The sequence below is a fragment of the Uranotaenia lowii genome, chromosome 3 (assembly GCF_029784155.1).
Source record: "Uranotaenia lowii strain MFRU-FL chromosome 3, ASM2978415v1, whole genome shotgun sequence".
Lineage (NCBI taxonomy): Eukaryota > Metazoa > Arthropoda > Insecta > Diptera > Culicidae > Uranotaenia > Uranotaenia lowii.
Window position 1 is genome coordinate 220,652,817 of NC_073693.1, and position 20,237 is coordinate 220,673,053.

Here is a 20,237-nt window from a genome sequence, read left to right on the forward strand (position 1 = left end):
CAACTAGAAATACCCTGGGTGATCGGCAAACTAACGACATCCAGACACCCGTACCCGGTGAGGCAATGGTTTCAGTTCATCATCAGACTTGCACCGGTTCAAACGTGTTTCGGAATTGTGCGTCCTCCCGCGCGGCCGTTTGGTTTAGAATATCCGTTCAATATCCATCAGTAGTGTTCTATCTGTTCAACCGACTCACACCTTCTTCCCCCTAACCCTTTTTTTGTTTTGTTTTTTTGTAATCCGGGAAAAGTAGTGGAAGTGCTGTTGTTGTTTGTTGTTCTGGTGTAAAGTGCAGTGACACACCTAGCTACCGCGCGCGGGAATAAATATAACAAACCATGTGCGGGTGGCCGTTGGAAGAATAAATGCATCATTCCGCCACACTCTCGCTCTTTGGATTACCTCGCTTGACGCCAGCGTCGTTCCTGCAGGAATTGCGATGCCGTGATTTGGAATCGGTTCTACCAGGGCAACGGGACGCCTGAAGCAAAGCAACCAACACCCTTGGGGAATCGTTGAGTGATCGATCGAATTTTTCCGGTGCGCCAAACCTTACGCCAGAACTTGGGAAATTAAGTTGCAAGAATTCTGGTCTAATGGTTGCTGAAGTCGTCTCGAAATGTGCAGCAATACCTATGATGTGTGAGTGATGAACAAAGTTGACTACCAATCGTAAAGTGAGGAGTCGTCATAAATCAAGATGCTGCATGAGGAGATATGGCGGCATGGTCGACTGCCATCATTGCTCAAGCGTCTTCAGATTGTTTGTGGTGGTCCAGAAGTGCGAAGAAGCTATGCCTAAATATAGGCAACGCTCTCAACCGAGTGTGTGGTAGACAAAGAGTAATGGCTGGTTTGAAAAACAAAGAAGAAAGTGAAGAGATGTTTTTTTTTTTGATAAATCAAAACTCTCTTAAAGATTTAGAGGACCGTCAAATTTTTCGAAAAAATATTAAGGTGGACGAAGTGGAGAACTTGAGATAACTGGCGCATTTACGTTGAAGATTAAAGGCACGCTTCGTGTTAGGAGAATTTCGTTGTATGATTTCCTAATAGAATTTTCCACAAGCAGCACACTCTTTTGAATAATTTATAACTTCTTTTTAAAGAAAAATAAATTCTATCAATACTAAACTAAACTAAACGTAAACAATTTCAATCTTCTACAAACTTGTTCCTCATTCTTTGAATTATAAATTTTGCAATTCTGAGCTATGTATGTAGCACACTGGCAGCATATTTGAGAACATAAAGAGTGAAAGTATGTTGATTTTTCATACATTTTTACCGAAAATCTGCACACAAATTTCAAGTCGATTGCGCCAGCTCGTGCTTCAGCCAAATGAGCTGTAACTTTCAGAAAGTCATTTTTCATCCTAAGACACCAATTTAGAACGTGACGCTAAAAATAGGAATTTTTATAAATAAGTCTAATGTGACATCTTTGCTATTTATATAAAAATGAAAACACAAAAATATCAAATGAAAGTCATGCTCTTTCCGTTATGATTTTCGAGCGCAATTGACCAGAACTAAAGTTCATCCGGTTGAATCAAAACATTTGTTCCCCCAGTACATTTTCATTTTCATGCAATGGATAGCGTATTCATATGGCATCTGAGAGGGGAAACAGATCGACGCAATTAGAATCGGTTCCATCAGTCGACAATCTGAGATCAAAACACGAAAACACTGGTACAGGCATGGGATGAATATCAGGCAAAATTAACAACAACAATTAAATGCAGTACAATCCAGATCTTCGCAAATCTCTAAAGTTATACTATTCAATGTTCTTAGTACTACTTCTTGATTTCTAGAACAAGATCCATTTTCATCTTGATTTCAGATTCCATTTAAGACTGCAGTTTTCATTTCACAAATCCCAAAAGCAAGGTTTATTCTAAAATTTATTTATTTTGTGTTAATTTTTTTTAATTCAGTTTTTATGCTGTATTCAAAGGCATCCGTTGTTAGTAGGAAACGTTCTGCACGTCAGTTATTTTATTTGAGAATGATTATGAAAAGGTTTCAAATAATTGAACATCCTAAAATCACTCAATTTAAATTAAAAAAAAAATCGACATAGTGCAGCATTTTTATCTGTCGAGCAAAATCTAGTTATTGCGGTTACTGGGAAAATTTCTAATCGCGCGACGGTAGCCTTCCGTGCGGTAGGCTAGCCGGAGCAGTAAACACAGTTAAAAAATTCACTCTTACTCACTAATTTCATTGAAAAGTTAAGAAGTAAATTCTTGAATCAATCTTCAAATCATTATTTTGCAAGAGAGGACAAAACTTGAAGTCATCGGAATGAAATATTATTATTCTTAGTATTCATTGAGATTGAATTAATTACGAGCGTTAAAATCCCAGACAAAACAAAAAACAATCTACATTATTGAAAACACATTTTTCCATAGCCTGAGAATTAACGAATTTGGCATGACGAAGATTTTTGATGCGATAAATGCGTCTTTGATACTTTATATGCTGGTCGAATTCAATTATGTTGTCGTTAAAATGTAACAAATCGTATATGAGAAGTTAAAAAAAGGAGTTGTGTACGGTGAATAATCTATTATAGGAGATAATACCATTCGCATCGCAAAAAATTGGACTGCACACTCATAACTGCGAAATTTGTGCGATCTGTCAAATCAGTATAAAATCTGACGGTTTTCTACACGCTAACCGCTATTCAGTTAAACTTTATACGGATAACTCCGACTGCAAAACATTGCACGAAATCCAACATTCCATGAATGATCGCAACCGTGTCGTCGAACTCTAAACTTATTTAAACAACCACAGGTTTTCATTTTTTTTTTCGTGAATTTGTCCGTTGATTGACCCCATTGCAAACAAGTTTTTTTTATTACTCATTTTTCCGTGATTTTAACCGCTGATTGACCAAGCTCAAGGCAAACACAATTTTTTGTTTTATAAACTATAGATAATCCGATAATAATATTTAGTATACATGTTTGTTTGACAACTTTTTATTAAATCATCTTTCAATGTTTTCCGCTTGTTCATCCGATTTAATTTCGTAGAACAATGCTTGTTGAATACTGTAATTTTTTTTACAGTGGTACCCTACGGGAGCCCAAATCAGCTATTGCAGAAATAGAAAAAAAGAGTGGATCAGCAATATTTGATTTTCTTCGAATATGTACAACGCTTCCTCATTCTCTATGCCCACTTGATGTGAAAATGGTGTTGATCAAAGGAGCCCATGAGAAGGAAAGATTCATCACTTTGTTCAAAGTTTAACTCCATCTGTGGTATAACTGCCTTTAAAAAAATTCTGAAAAGTTCCTGTTATTTGAAAAAAATTATACTTTTGCTGCAATCTAAAAGTATAATTTTTTTAAAATAACATCAACTTTTCAGTATGTTTCAAAGGCAGTTAAACCACAGATGGTGTTAAATTTTGAACAATATGCCTAAGTCAATCAAATTTATACTTTTATGAATTTGACATTAATTTTGGTTGAACTACGTGTTTTATTGAAACACCAAAAAGAACATTTGAAACATATTGAAACATATTGAGTATAACATATACAAAAGTTTAACTCATTTAACAACTTTGTCGAAAAAAGCGTATGGTTTATGTTTTTGAAAATATCAAAGATTCTCTTATTTTTTCAATAAGCTCGGTCCATTAGAAAAGTCTGAAAGATCGAGTTTGTAAAAAAATATCAGAAAAGTGGAAATCGAACGCATCGCAGCGTTACTACTTAAATCGCTTATATTTCTATAACTAAAGGATGCTGGGATTTAAAAGTGGTCAGACTAAATTTCGTGTAAATCGAGTATTTGTTTATTAAAAAAATCATAGTATCTTTCTTTTTGAAGTTCAATATGTATTAAAGACGGAAAAAAACTCAGATAAGATTCCGGTTGACGTAGTCCAAATTGCACTATGGGGAATGTGGTGGCCAAAAATCGAAAAATGGATTTGCTTTGAATGACGTGTTCTTGTTCAGATAGTTCAAACCTAGATTCCCAAATTTCAGCCGTCTATGATGAAAATTCAATGCGCCACAGACATCAGACTTAGCAAAATTGTGAAAATAGTAGAAAAAATGCATTTCAAACAAATGCAATTTTCTCAGCGAATAAAGGTCCAATTTTTGAATTTAATACACCGTTGGAAAGGTAACTGTCTGAACTTTAAAATGGGTTTAGTTTTAAGGTTACACGGTTAATTGAAATCAGCAAAAAATGAGTTATTATTGAAAAAAATATATTTTTTTTACCTAAGTTGGACTATATCTAACGAGCAGGGCCGAACAGTCTCAAGAGACCACCACCATAGTTTAGTTTGGGGTCTATACTATCTGCAAAACGAGAATCCAGCTGCGGATAGCTGCGGATGAGCGTCATTTTGTTCAAAAAATCGAAACTACAAGTTTTGAAATTTAGTTCTTAAAATCCCAAGTAACAATTTTAGCTTTATTATGGTCAGCAAAATATCGTTTGGACTATCGCATTAATCTCCATAAAAAGCTAAAGCGCATTCTATAACATCACCTGGACTCTAATAAAGCCAAAATCAGGCTATTTGGCCCTACCCTAGAAACGTCATCAATACATATAATTGTTGGTCATCAATGTTGGTCACCAAAGCGTTTAAAAAGCTATTATTAAACATGTTAGAATTTTTTTTTTCGGTTCTGTCAGTTCTCGGAGTTTTTTTTTTTATTTTTTCCAGCAACCATAATGGTTGATGAATGATGATTGCATTATTCAGATATGATCTGGTAAAATTAATAGCTAAAAAACCAATGTTTTAACCATATATTGAGCGTCTTTTCTACTGCCAGTCAAGATTTTAGGTAAAATGTATATGAAATAGTATCTTAAAATAAATGCGCCTCGTCAAATCTGATGGTCAATCATGATGGAATTGATGGAAAAAGGCCTGAAAAAATATTTTCCAATGCTTGCATTGTGAATCCATCAACATGGCGTCATTTTGTGCCCTTCGATTTTGCAACCAACATGGCGTGAGTCAATTCATAGTTTTATTATGGTTTAATGATGACCCCAAAAAAAGCTACGATTTGACGTTTCTCTCGCAAGCCAACCAATTACACGCTAAGGTTGAGTTCCTCATTTCTGAGTTGTTAATCATTAGTACAGTAAATGAGGACAGACTTTTTGAATGAAAAGGGATTGGTTTTGAATGACCCGTGGAATAAATCATGAGTTGAAGTCAAATTTCGTTGTCTGACGCCATCTTGAAATCCAAGATGGCGGCTTCCGCTGAACTTTAAAATGGTGTAAATGACTTGAAATCGCATGAAACTCCAACAAAATGGGTATCGAGTGAAAGGGCTAAACGAGTAGAAGTTGAATTTCGCTATCAGACGCCATCTTTAAATCCAAGATGGCGGCATCCGCTCAACTTTTAATGCTTAATGCTGACAAAAAGTTGCATTAAACCACCACTATACGGGTATTGGGTGAAAGGGCTAAACTAGAAGTCGATTTTTTTTCCGACGCCATCTTGAAATCCAAGATGGCAGCTTCCACTGAATTTAAAATACTGTTAATCAATGAAAATCGCTTGAACACAACTTTTTTTCACGTAATACTACATTAAAACTACTATTTTAAGACAATTTAGATCATTTTAAATCACTTTTATTATTTTTTCATTATGTTTCTAATGCATTCAGCACTTTTCTTGTTTTGTTTATAGTTTTTGTTTTTTTTTGCCATTTATGTAATTCTATTATTCCTATCATGCTATTATGTTTAAATTGTATTGGCCTTATTCTAGCGAAAACTATAAGGCTATGTTGTTTCTGTTAGATAGCGAAATTCAACTTCTACCGGTTGATTTCTTTCAACTTATACCCCTATAATAAAGGTTTTATGCGATTTTCAGTCATTTACAGTATTTTCAAGTTGAGTGGTAGCCGCCATCTTGGATTTAAGATGGCGACGGGCAACGAAATTTGACTTCTACTCGTTTATTACTTTCACCTAATAACCATATTGTGAAGGTTTAACGATATTTTCAGTCATTTACAGCTTTGAAAATAAAAGCGGAAGCCGCCATCTTGAATTAATGATGGCGTCAAGCAACAATTTTTTTCCTACTATTTGGGCCCTTTCACTCAATACTCATATTGTAAAGATATTCATATCACTTTCGGTGATTTCAAGTTTTCAAAGATGTATTTTTTTAATTTTAACTCAAAACCAACACGCATAACTTACCAAAAATGTGTAAAAATGGGAGTTCCAATTCAAATATGTGCTATCTAATCTGAGCGTGTCCTGTTTTGACATCTTGATCGAGAACTGTCACTAAGTTTTATGGCGGTTTAATAATCATGCACTGAGTGCTATTATAGAACATGCAAAAGAAAGCTTGGAACAAACTTCTAGGTTTGTGTTTTATTATAGTTTAAAAAGAGCATTCATAACTCTTTCAAAATAACTAAAACAGCATGTTTAATAAAAGTTTTATTAGCGTTTTCAAAACCATCTGAAAACATATGGTCGAAAAAAAAATTATAAGCATTCTGCATGACCATAATAAAACCGCCATAAAACGAGTTGCACAAAAAATGCCATAATTAAACCATAATAAAACTTCCTAATGCTAGTTGGCATAATCTGTGTTACTTGGGATGTTACACACTTAATTATTATTCTTGGAAAAAACAGACCTAAAATTATAATCCCATACAGAAACTGTATCTACCATACTAGACTAAAAAGTTTTCAATGTTTTCACTATAACCTTATCTATATTTTCAATACATATTTACCAACGGAAATAGAATGACCACAACCTGAAAAAATTGTGCCATTACTTTTTCTATTAAATAAACTCAGTTATTATTTTCCTAAAAACTATTATCGATGTTACCTACGTGCATTTAAAAGACGAGGACAATATTTTCAAATCATTAGTTTGCTTTCAGCTTTAACGCTATCATCGTGTTTATTGTGCAGTAGATATTTAGTCGAAAAATAATCTGAAAAGAATTGTTTGTGTTACTTTTTGATCTAAAAGAATCTCAAATAGTCAATGCAGAGACCAATTATAAAATTTGTTGTGGATGTTTATATATATATATATATATATATATATATATGTGTTAAGGAAAAATAATGGAAACATATTTAAAAATAATCCTATCGATTAGATTGAATGACTTATTTGTACGAAAAAAAAATTCAGGCCAAAACAGCACAGACAATTCATGTTTCTTCAAGAAAAGCAGCAAACGCTTTTGAAGACACTTTTCTATATATATTTCCTGGTTGACGGTCCCTGCTGCAACAAAAATGTTGCGTTACAAGCTTTAGGTACAGATAGCTACTCAAACTAGATATTTCTTGGAAAACTTTGAGAGTTTAATATGCTTGAAAATGTCTGCCACCCTTCCCCATACGGTTGCTGCATAAAACTCTTGTCCCGAAAGCTGTATGAAGTGTGCCTTGGCGTGGGTTTCGTCGTCCATTACCATGCAATCAAATTTGTAAACAATGTCGCATACAGCTTCTGAGATCTTGTTTTTGCCGTAAGATTTTGCTTTCTATTGCGATTAGTAGTTACTACCTTCTTATAAGTCGATAGTTCGGATCGTTTCTAAGCTTTATGCATGGTTGTAGACGATATTCTCAACTTATTGGCGAACGGAGAGATTGAAGTTTCGCTTGAAAGTGCTAGCCACTCTTCTGTTCGTCACTGCGGCTCCCGGATTTCGTTTTCCCCCAGATCTCGGCTTCCTGGTTGTCGAAATGCGTTCCCCGAGCACTTTTATATTATCAGTGTCCAGCACTAAAACGCTAATCGCTAATTTGCGTGCTCCATTTTTGTTAGATAATTTTCGTTTTGACTTATTTTTTCACCAAACTTTTGTACTAGCTGATAAACCAACTCCACCAGAAGCAATCAGTCAAGGAAGAATGCTGATACATGCTTTTTTATAGTGTTTGGCGTTAAATAGTAAATTGCTAATTAGTTCGCTATTTTTCCGTTGACAAATTTGTTTTCTCATGAGATTTCTGATGAAGTAACGGATAAACAAACTCAACTAGGTGCAATTATTCGAGCAAGAATGCTGATGATTGTTATTTTCCACAAGATGATTGAGTTTGTTTATCCGATAGTTCTCCTTAAATAAAGTTAAAAAATAAATAAACTTACAAAAACGTAGCGGACTAATTAGCGAAAAGCGTTTTAATGCCAAACTCTGTTTTTTACGTTGGTGACGGTTGATTTCGCCACATTCAACGATTTTGCTATTTCTGCGTGCGTGTAGTTTGGATTTTAACGATGCATGTACAAAATTCTGATTCGTAGCTCCTCTTGCTTGGTCGCCATTTTGAAAACTAAAGACCTTATGTCAAAGCCAAAAAGAAACATCATTCTACACACACACACCTACAAAATGAGGGGTGTTCAGTTTTTTTTATATGAATGAATAAAAAAATACGGCGAATTTAAGTTGACAACTTTTTGATCCGAACACCATTTAGTTAGAGTGAGATTTTTTTTCGACATTTCAATATTTAAAAATCCACAACGTGCTTACAAATGTCATATGTATGTGGTATCTTCGGTAATGTTGCATCAAAAACTTTTGACTTCAACTTTGTAGGAGACAATTTGTCTTATATGTTCACTGGAAAAGTTTGTATGTGTACATCATGTAAAAATGACACGCTCTTATATTTGGTATAAGATTATTGACGCACACGGTTCGATAAGCGTTTTTGCTGAAGACGTCATAAGTCAATTTCTTGTGGTATTTTCGCTTGAATGGGTCATTATAAGATTGGCAAAAAGGCACGTTCTAAAGATATTAATATGTATAATTATAGATTTTTCTGTGATTTCGGCAACCTTGGTCATCAGCACAGCGAAGGCACAAGAATTTCGGAAGTTATTCCTTACGTATTGACTCTTCGCTCACGCCTAGAAATGCCGAATAATAGCAATATATTGTTAGAAGCAGTTAAGGCGGCATCCACAAATAACGTAACGCAAAAATCGATTTTTTTTATCCTCCCCCCGTAAGGGAACTGAGTACAAAATGCGCAGAGCAGGCAAGATGCGCCACCATCAGTATTTAACTAAACAAACATTTTTCAACCCCTTTGACGAAAAACAGAAAAAAAATGTTAGTAGTTTTTCTTGCAATTCTTCAACTTTTCTCGTAAGGAATTAAGGCATCTAGAAGCAAAAAAAAATCATCTGTCATCTGTATTTATGATGTACATTGGTCTTTACATTCAACACAATATATGAAATTTCTTAATTCAATTATTTTTTATATTATTTGAGCAGTTTTACATAAACATGTCGAGGCAGGGCGAAGCGCAGCATGTCCGTTTATCTATAAGCGTGTTTCATAATTGTTTAAATCTATGTGCGATTTTCATCACAAAACTTTAGAAGAAATTTATATGTCGAATGGAAAACATAACTTGAATATAAACGGAAATATTGAAAATTCCAGAATTTAATACAAATTTCATCAAACTATTCTGAAGAATGTCAGTATATCTGGCAGCACTGCGCATCTGGGAAAAAGAAGAAAACCTGACAAACACTTTTGAGGGCACTTGAATCTTTAAAGACCTATTAAACGTTAACCGGCGCGTTTGGGTACACACCTATGCGCACTTCCCAAGTAACACTGATTAATAACACTCTTCAGGCGTCTTATGAAACTTAAAGTTGGTTTTGCAGCCGGTTATAAAACCTAGAATGTTTCTTGGGTTTGCCCCTAATGAAATGGAAATCATACTTTAGAAATTCCTTCAAAATTTATTGATTAAGACGTATATTATTGGTTTAAATATTCCTGTTCTCTGGTAAAGAACAGTCCGCCTTTCAAAACGATTGTCGAATTTACAGGATTGCATTTCTTTAAAAGACTCTTCTTAACGTGGGTATCTTACCCCTAATTCGTAGTATGTAACAAATCGAAACGTTCGAAAATTACGTGACATTTCGGAATAACCCAAACCATTCACGATCACCTTTAAACTTTTGATATGTTTTCATCTGATCATCCTGTTTTCTTAACTCGCTTATGCGGAAGAAGCATAGTTTGTGATACAAATAAGAGATCCCATATTTTGAATTTTTGTTGTTTACGAAAAGACAGCAGTATAGAATATTATTACAAAATATTTTACTTCTTTTATGTAAATCGTATTGGAGACTTTTTGAATCCTGAGTGTTTATACGGGTCTTGGTTAAAAATTTGGTAATTTATGGATACCACCTAGGGATGCATTGCACCTATTCATCGAGTCACGATTCAAGGACGACGAGAAGATCGTCTTTCATACGATGATGAACTCACAACTTTGCTAAAATTTACGAGTATCTGAGAGAATATCAAATAACTTGTCACTTGCAGGACCTTTATCAATAAAGTTTTAGTGGATTGAATAAATTGATTTTCGGCGATTTCAGACACGAAAAAATCTTAAAACGATTTTTATTTCTTCATCCAATTAAAACAATTAAAACAAGAAATTTCAACTCCTTGAATAAGGCATGATAAATATCGAAACGTCGAATGAAGAAATAAAAATCGTTTTAAAGTTTTTCCGTGACTACAATCACCGGAAATCAATTTATTCATTACCCAACCAGTTGATAGATTTTTACTGTTTTAGTGGATTCTTAGACTAATTTGCTACAGAGTTTTTGAATGAGTTTTCAAATTAATGAATACTTTGTTTGTTGGCATCCGTGAAACTGATAGACCAAAGTCTATGTGTCGACTGAACTCTGCATTGAATTGATAACCAAGAACTAGTTTATGAAAATAGTAATTGAATCTGATAATAAATAACACCGATCTGAGCTTGCCGAAATAACTCAAACAAGTTTTTTTTACCATCGATAAACACTGCACCCGATAAATGAAAGGAAATTCTTTTCCCCGAAATATCCATCAAATTTTTCCTTTCTTTCCCGTTCTGTCTAGTTCATTATAATTGAAATTTACGAGCGTGAAGGAAGACATTAAACCGATTAGCCATCGTGCAGGCAAATTGATGTTGGTACGACGACGATACCCATCAATTGTGTGAAGTTCTTGCCATGTAATGGATCCTTCTCATTTGACCCGAAATTGAATAACTTTGCTAAGTGTTGGGATGCACGGCACCAAAATTAGGATTGGGAAAAAATAACACAACCCAAAAATTGTGCAGCTAGATAGGGAAGAATCCAATACGTTATATTTTACACTAAACTAATGTTTGAGTTCGGAAAGAAAAGCGTAGAAGCATAAAACAGGAATCAATGAATTGGAAAGTTTTTTCTCTCCCTTCACGTCAGAACCAAATGTTTTGAAATCGTAAATACTAACCATAATTCACTCTATGTTTTGTATTAGGTATATGCCGACAAACACAATTTATTAAGTTCGTTTTTTTCTGCGTCAATGAAGTCATGTGAAATCGATGCTCACGCCATTATCATTAACAGCTATAATGACATGATTGATATTTATTTCCGAAGAATATGATGAAACTTTTCCAATTGAAGCCAGAAGAAGAAAAACTGATAACCGAGCAACGCTTTCTACAAAGTAATTTAGTGCTACAGTGTTACCGGTACAGGCGACTTGTTCTTGTTCGATAAACAACTTCCTTCGTGATCCAAAAATAGCCAAAATAACATGTCCTCGATCATGAAATTTACCAAAGATCACGGCAAACTGCAGCTGCATTGGGTCGATTGGGCATGCATCGGATTCCGTGACTAACCGTATCGTGTTGTGTAGTGTTATTTCCCGCGTGTCAAGCCCAAATTCCCGAAATTTACCCCCGAAAAAAATAATAATAAATCCAATCACATGCCGTGTCACGGGTAGTTCATCGGCCCAAGCCACCGATACGGATAGATGAATGGATTGGGCCAAGTTTTGCAATGACGACGACGACGACGTATCATTTTCCCCTCATTTGACCCAGTTTGGAAGTTAACCATGGAGGACCGCTCCTTCCTGTCCCTCCAGTCGGTGTAGTGAAATATTAGTGTGGATGTTACCTTCGTTACCGCCTACCGGTGTTACGGAAACGGATAACCATTGATTAAACAATCCCCGCGTCGAGGCGTCAAATGCCGGAAGAAGCCTTTCTGGTCCCGTCGTAACTGGCATTCCGAAGCTGCAGCAATGAATCCGAGCGCGAGCCAAGAAGTGACCGTGTTTTTCGGTGTTTGAAGTTTTTTTGAGATTTCATTTGTTGAAGTCGGGCATTTGAAACATGTTTCTTATAAAAAAATGATGAAGAAAAAGGGCAAAAGTTTTTCAAAGTGTTTATAAGTTGGATGTGCTTGGAGAACAATACAAACAAACGCTAAAATAGGCGTCTAAAAAATGGTGTGTTAAAATGCTAGTTTCATTCGAATACTGATAGTTTGAAAATGTTTAAATTAACTTAGTATTATCGAAGGAAAACATATCCTGAGAAAAACAACATGCGGTCGGAAAATAAGGAAGGAAATTCAACGGCCACCAGTGTGTACCGTATATTACAGGTAAGTGTTACTATTCGAAATATTTTCTGTATTCTGAATATTTGTGAGATTACGGTTTGAGTTTGTTGTACTTATTTGTAACTTTTTAGAAACATTTCTGTTAATAAGAGTGGTTTCAAAAAGGTATATGTATTGGATTCAAACCTTGGGAGCTGAAATCATTTTTTGCGTGTTAGTATTTATTAGTATTTATTCTTCAACATTTATGTTTCGCTTTTCCTAAAAATTATGTTTTCTAAAACTAGATCAAGTTTTATATATTTCTTTTAAAGACGATGAGATTATACAAGATGAAAAAATTATTGAATAGCTCTATTATCATCCAGGCTTGTGCGAAGGACCGGACCATGGGAGAGAGGGTTTCGGAATTCAGATTTAGCTGAAAATAATAACAATACCAAAAAATACACAAAACAACTGGACATTTAATTTCTTAAACCATTTCCTTACTCAATAATAAACTATTCAAAATTTTGACTCTTATTCTGAACTAGATATATTAAGTAAAATTTTCGAAATACAGAAAACGGATGCGAATGAAAACTTCGAACCAGAATTTATACTTTTGAGCATAAGAATCAGTGCAAAGAAATAGGATACATAAAATATAACACCAGATTAAAAAAGAAATGAGGTTCGATTTTCAAATAAACTAGCTGACCCGGTAAACTTCGTTTTACTCGTTACTTAATAAATCGTTGGAAAATGTTTACAGTTCCTTAACTTCTTCGTGCTCGTGAATCAGCTTTCATGAAAATCTCTGGCCCGAAAAACCCTCGGGTACTAATGGCGTATTTTTTTTTGATTCCGGATTTGGCTCTGGTACCGTCCGAATAAAAAAACGACTTTCGGGTTTCAAGTTATTCCATACGTTGGTGTGCGTGAGAACGAGCGCAATGTTTACATGCAGCTGTCATTTTGTTCTCCCTTCTGGATTTCTTCACTCGGTTCTTCACATCCGGATTGCCTTTTTTCGTGACCGGATTGCACTGGACAGCAGATAGTACGATTTTGCTTGGCTGAGAGGTTCAAAATCGCGGCAATAATCATTTTCCCGTTCATTATTTCAACTGTTTTGCTTTCAGCCAAAAACAGCTGTTTAATGTTTTGACAACAACATTTAGAGTATTGGTGAACTTCTCGCAAAACTTACTTTCTTCTCAGGGCGACTTCGTCCGTTTTTCGAGCGAACCTAGGTTGCCTCTCGAGCAATAAATGAGCACGATGACAGCAGTTAGAGCGAACCTAGGTTGCCTCTGGTTTGCCTCCAGGTGAAAAAAATACGGTATAAATTTCACTTCATTACGACCGACCATTCATACGTGATGGTGTTACAAAGAAAACGTCTCCATTTTTATTTATAAGATGTGGAAAAGAGATAATTTTGTATGGGGACCCCCTTTCATAAAAAGTGAGATTCTTGAAACTATTATACAAACCATCTCTGACCCGGAAAATCCTCAGATACCAAATTTCACTTAATTCCGACCGACCATTCATACGTGATGGTGTAACAAAGAAAACGCCTCCATAAGATTTCAGATCAGGTCAATAATTAACCATTATTAAAAATTGTTAAAAAAAATGAGAATAATTGTTAATTACACTAGTTTACAGCATTTTTGAACTTAGTAAACTGAAGGTCATTTCCAATGTGAAATCGAGCGCTGAATCCGAAAATGAAACTCAAAATAATCTCAGTAGAACCGTTTTTGAGTTATGCTCAAAATATGAAATTTCGAAAAAATCAAAAAAGTTCTTGTACTTAGATTGAAATATCTCGGACGGCATAACAGTAATTTGAAATCCCTCTTTTGCATATTGAAGGTGAATAAATTTTCTATCGATCATCTGAGCACTGTTTTTGCGTTTGACCAACAGTGTTGCTGATATTAGTGACTTTATGAGAAAAAAAAATTATAAAACCGCATTTTTTTAGAGAAAATTTTGTTTCAACGAAAGTTTTAGACTCAATGATAGCATTTAAAAAATCTGATTTTCTTTTGCGCTTGAATGTCGATTCAAAACAAAGAATTCAAGTGGTTATTTATCAAAATCGGTTGAAAATTGTAGAAGTTATGGCTACTTTACCATAACTCAAATTTTTGGAGTTTTTAATAATTTAACGAACCGCATTACACTTATCATAGTATAGGAAGAATGGAACATGATAAATCTTACTCGCTCCAAGTCAAAATTATTTATTAGCTTACCAGAAGGTCACATGCCATGTTTCAGGAAGATCTGACCATAGGGAGGGGTTGCTTAAGTCCCAAACGGGAATAAAATTTTGAGGTATTTTTCCCGGAAGGAACGAAAAATACTGGTTTTTCATCAATAACTTTTTTCATCACTAGCTGATTGTTTTTTATGGTTGGTTTTCTTAAAGCCTAAGTTGAGACAAATATTTCACCCGAAGACTGTAACTCGATTGGATTTGAAACAGAAAAGTTATTGCCGTTCAAAGATTGTATTTTGGTCGAAAATTGTCATATAAAACGCAATGCGTAAAAAGTACTCATTGCGTGTTGGACAAAATTTGCGGCCTTTGAACCTCAATAACTTTTCTGTTTCAAATCCAATCGAGTTACAGTCTTCGGGTGAAATATTTGTCTCAACTTAGGCTTTAAGAAAATCAACCATAAAAAACAATCAGCTAGTGATGAAAAAAGTTATTGATGAAAAACCAGTATTTTTCGTTCCTTCCGGGCAAAATACCTCAAAATTTTATTCACGTTTGAGACTTAAGCAACCCCTCCCTATGGTCAGATCTTCCAGAAACTTGGTATGTGACCTTCTGGTAAGCTAATAAATAATTTCGACATGGAGCAAGAGAAATTTATCATCTTTCATTCTTACTATACTATGATAAGTGTAATGCGGTTCGTTAAATTATTAAAAACTCCAAAAATTTGAGTTATGGTAAAGTAGCCATAACTTCTACAATTTTCAACCGATTTTGATAAATAACCACTTGAATTCTTTGTTTTAAATCGACATTCAAGCGCAAAAGAAAATCAGATTTTTTAAATGCTATCATCAAGTATAAAACTTTCATTGAAACAAAATTTACTCTAAAAAAATGCGTTTTTTATAATTTTTTTTCTCATAAAGTCACTAATATCAGCAATACTGTTGGTCAAACGCAAAAACAATGTTCGGATGATCGATAGAAAATTTATTCACCTTAAATATGCAAAAGAGGGATTTCAAATTACTGTTATGCCGTCCGAGATATTTTAATCTAAGTACAAGAACTTTTTTGATTTTTTCGCAATTTCATATTTGGAGCATAACTCAAAAACGGTTCTACTGAGATTTTTTTGAATTTCATTTTCGGATTCAGCGCCCGATTTTACATTAAAAATGTTGGTCAGTTAATCAAGTTCACGATTTTTTTTAAAATTTTGTAAACTAGTGTTATTAACAATAGGCCTATTCAACAGGCAATTGAAATTGGTTTCAATCGATTTCGATTGGTAAATTGTTGTTCACTCAGCCAATGTTTTGGTCGAAACTAATCCAATTGACGTTCAATGAAGCCAATCGGAATCGATCGAAATCAATCGAAATCGATCAAGCTCGAGAGCAGGATTCGTTTCTATCGATTTCTATCACACTAACACAAATGCAGTTGTTTTCTGTCAAAAAACAGCTGGTTTGGTTTGTTGTGAAAAATTATTAGAAAGAAATGAAAGTGGTGTCATTCGGTGCGGTGTTTTCTGTCGTGTGCTGAGTCGGTGGTGCGGTGCTTGTCGTGCTGAGTCAATTGTGCTGGTCGGTGGTGCTGCCATGCTGGGTCGGTGGTGCTGAGCCATTCATGCTGAGTCTGTGTTGCTGTGCCAGGTATTTTGAGTCGGTGGTGCTGTGCTAGTGGTGCTGGTCGGCGGTGCTGTGCTAGGGGTGCTGGTCGGTGGTGCTGTGTCATCAATGCTGAGTCGGTGTTGCTGTGCCAGGTGTTTTGAGTCGGTGGAGCAGTACCAGTGAAAGTGATGTCGGTCGATGAGGTGTCACTGTGCTGTGCTGAGGTGCTGTGTCAGTGGTGCATTATTTAGGAGCATCTTTCAGTCTAGTTAAAAACCACTTTAGAAAATTAGTTTTATGTGAAATTTTACTGGTAAAGAAACACACACACAGAAAAGTGAACGCGCTTTTTTATTAGGCACTCCTCAAGCGGATTTATCAACGGAATGTTAAAACAATTATGTAAATAGTACACTTAAAATTAAATAAACCATTTAATTCGAATTTTAAATAGTTTATTATACTTTTACTTTCTATGGGTATTTATCCGAACCGGAACCATCAACTGGGATTCCACAAATTGGCCCAATACTCCTCCCATGCTGCGTCGTTTATTCCTCCCATTCTGCTTCCGATGCAGCCTCCTAGGAAAACGTCCTTATGCGTGTTGTCTTCTGGTCCGGACTCAAAGGAAGCCTCTCCCGGAGCATTCCCGCTTATGTGGGCAGATCCCGTTACTTCTGGGAGATGCCAGTGTCGAGAGTATAAGTTCGGTGCCGCTATGACCTGGGCCGGACCGTCGGGGTGATGTACCTTCTTCGGCCAGTTGGACACTGGCCTGCAGCATCAAAAATGTCACACCAATGGCTGGCAAAAAATATAAAATAAAACGCCATGACTCACTCAAAACAAAAATGGTGTAATCAGGTATACAATCAGAGCAGGTTCTTACCGTGTGTTTCCGGACATTATTGTTAACATAGGAGGGTTTCTGTTTGTCAGCGTCACGGGAATATGATAAACTTTTTCTTGAAGAATTTGAACTCGAGCTGACAGATCCTGTAGCTGTGGAAATCAGTTTTGTCGCATAAGGTGTAGACCCGGCACATTATCGAAGCCGGTTCCTGCTGACCTATTCCAGGCAGTGTTGTTTTCATAACATTTCACCTCCCGGATCCTATTATTTCTAATTCTAAAGCTGTAGGGCCATGTTACAAATATGCTTCCAGCTCCGAGATGGCCGTTCTTTGTCCCTCGAACACACCAGGATTGTTTCCGTCCGCCGATATTGAAAAAATGTAGAATTAAAAAACAGAATTATCTAAAAACGATTACGATTATACTTTTTTTTTTATAGAAAATAATCCCGAAACCTCAAAGTGCACAGCCGCATAAAAAATGAAAACAAACTAAGCGCATTAGTATTAGTGTCTGGCTGTTCATTCAGCAGCCTGATAGAAATCGATCGAAGTCAATTGGAAAAACAGCTGATCAACTGTCAATCCATTTCAATTGATTTCGATTGAGTTCTGTTGAACACATCTAATATTAGTTCACATTTCTCATATTAATTTTCAATCGAAGGGTTGGTTGAAAAATTCCTCTGTTTCATCTTAATTTTGAAATAATGTTAACATTTTAAACACGATTTGAAATATGAATTTTCTACAAAGGAAAAAAATCATTTTGAGCTTATTATTTATTTTTCTTTATTTTCTTTATTTACATGGCTTTCCATTATGAACTTAAAAGAATTCATCAAAAACTTAATATGGTGATTGAATTGATTTTGATATAAAAGAAAATATTCAATTTTATTTCAAGAGTGTTAGTGATCAAAGTCAGCGATAAAATTCTTTTTTATATTCAAGTTTTGCCAGTTATCAGAATAAAAGGCTACAAAAGTTGTTTTTTTTTTCATAACGTCATAATCTATTCCAAATAGATGAATTAATAGTGCATAAACAAACAATGAAAATGAGTGAAACGTTTATAAATTTTCAAGTGCAATTATGGTTTAAATTTTCAAGCTCAGAATATTTTGTCGCCTTCAATTGAAATATTGAGTCCTGACCAGAATAAAAGGTAGAAACTGTGTTTTTCTTAAAAAGTCTTTACAGATTTATAGGCTTCCAAGAAGTTGTTTGCAGAGCACAAAAGTTCAGAGTTGAACAACGAAGACAACCGAATTCGAAATTATTCATTAGTTTGACTATAAAATTCCGTAAATTTACTTGAAAATTAAAATAAACTGTAAATTCGAATAATCGACCTTATCGGTTAAAGTTCTATTGTTTTAGTAAGAACATTTCATGATTATTTGTTTAGGCTTTATTATTGACACGTTACCAGTGTTATGGCATTCGTGTCTAGAATTTCAAGAAAATGAAAATTTGTTCCATGAGAAACCAAATGATAACATGTGGAAAATGCTTCCATCTACTAATACTAGTCGCTCATTTTCAATATTTATTCATTTCTCCTAACTTTCTCTTCGTCTGTAATTTTCATAATCTTGAAATTTACCTACTAAAAGAATATAACTTCCACAGGTAAGGTCGATAAATTAAATTAAAAAAAATAATATGAAGTAAATAGGATTGAAAATGAATCAGTTTTAAGTTAAATCAGTCATTGATAACTAACAAATTTACATGAGAATAAAACGTGATTCTGATATTTATTTATTTATTTATTGTTCACGGTCTTCGACAACTTAATATCATTCGGACTGATTTCATAATCTATGCTTAAAACTATCTTTACTTATATTATAATCAAAACAAACACAAACTTGATTAAATAATTTACACGATATATCAAATGGGTTGTTAAATTCGTTTCTTCCATAATTAACTGTTCTTAGAGGCTCAAAATTCCGTAAAGAGCGAGATGGGACATGACATGATGACGAGGTTAGCACTGTCTATATTTCCGGATATAATGTCGAATATAAACAGGCGACGAAGAAGTATAATTCGTGAGCCGATCGGTTCGATGTTCAGGATCCCACATCGGTCATGGTAAGGTGGAAGTCTCTGAGGTTCATCCCATGGTAGATTAGGGAGTGCATACCTTAAAAGCCGCTTCTGAACTGATTCGAGAAGTTTCATACCGCCGATTGAGTTTGGTACCCAGACTTGTATGTTGTACTCCAAACCACAGCGGACGAGCGAGCAGTACAATGCCTTCAGAGTGGTGATATCGGTGAATCCTTCGGTGTTTCTTACCAGAAATCCCAGCACTGTTTTAGCCTTCGCTATGGTTACAGCAAGATGTTACTTGAAATTTAGAGACTTATCCACAATCACACCCAAATCCCGAATGGATTCAACTTTCTGAAGTACCGTGTTATCAGCTGTGTAAAGATGTGCGATCTCAACTCTGCTTCTAGTGAACGTTATAAGCTTACATTTTTTCAGATTAACTTCCATCGCATTTACTTGGCACCAGCACATAAGTTTATCGAGCTCCTGCTGCAGTAACAAACAGTCTGAATATTGTGATATTGAGCGGTACATTTTTAGATCGTCAGCGTAGAATACTAATTCAGAATCAATTATATCACAAAGATCGTTCATAAACAAGTTGAAAAGTAGTGGACCCAGATGACTCCCTTGAGGAACTCCAGAAGGAACAGTGAAGTTTCGGGATTTGATGTGACCCTGTCGGACAGTTGCAGTTCTGTCATGGAGATACGATTCGAACAATTTTACGATCCAAGTTGGGAATCCCATTTTTTCTAGTTTATCGATCAGGAGCTTGTGGGGAAGCCGATCGAATGCCTTCGCGAAGTCCACATACAAAGCATCTAGGTACTTGCTTTTTATTTGCGAGACAACCGCTGATAAAAGGGACATACACCATTAAGTTCGATAAGGTTGATTGCTTTTTGCGAAATCCGTGCTGACATTCATCAATTATGTGTGACGATAATTGG

General features: G+C 35.1%; 1 protein-coding gene across 9 annotated transcripts in view; it reads left to right on the forward strand.

Moving 5' to 3' along the window:
- The first annotated feature begins 809 nt into the window (after positions 1 to 809).
- LOC129755813 (uncharacterized) overlaps positions 810 to 20,237 on the forward strand; it is a 263,710-nt gene continuing 244,282 nt past the window's right edge. For 7 of the 9 annotated variants that reach the window (XM_055752474.1, XM_055752477.1, XM_055752475.1 and 4 more), the window contains exon 1: positions 11,406 to 12,553. In XM_055752474.1, the coding sequence (XP_055608449.1) occupies positions 12,494 to 12,553 (60 nt within the window). In that variant the 5' untranslated portion in view covers positions 11,406 to 12,493. Of the gene's footprint in view, positions 829 to 11,405; positions 12,554 to 20,237 lie in introns of those variants that run through there. The other 2 variants (XM_055752472.1, XM_055752479.1) reach the window with 2 other exon arrangements.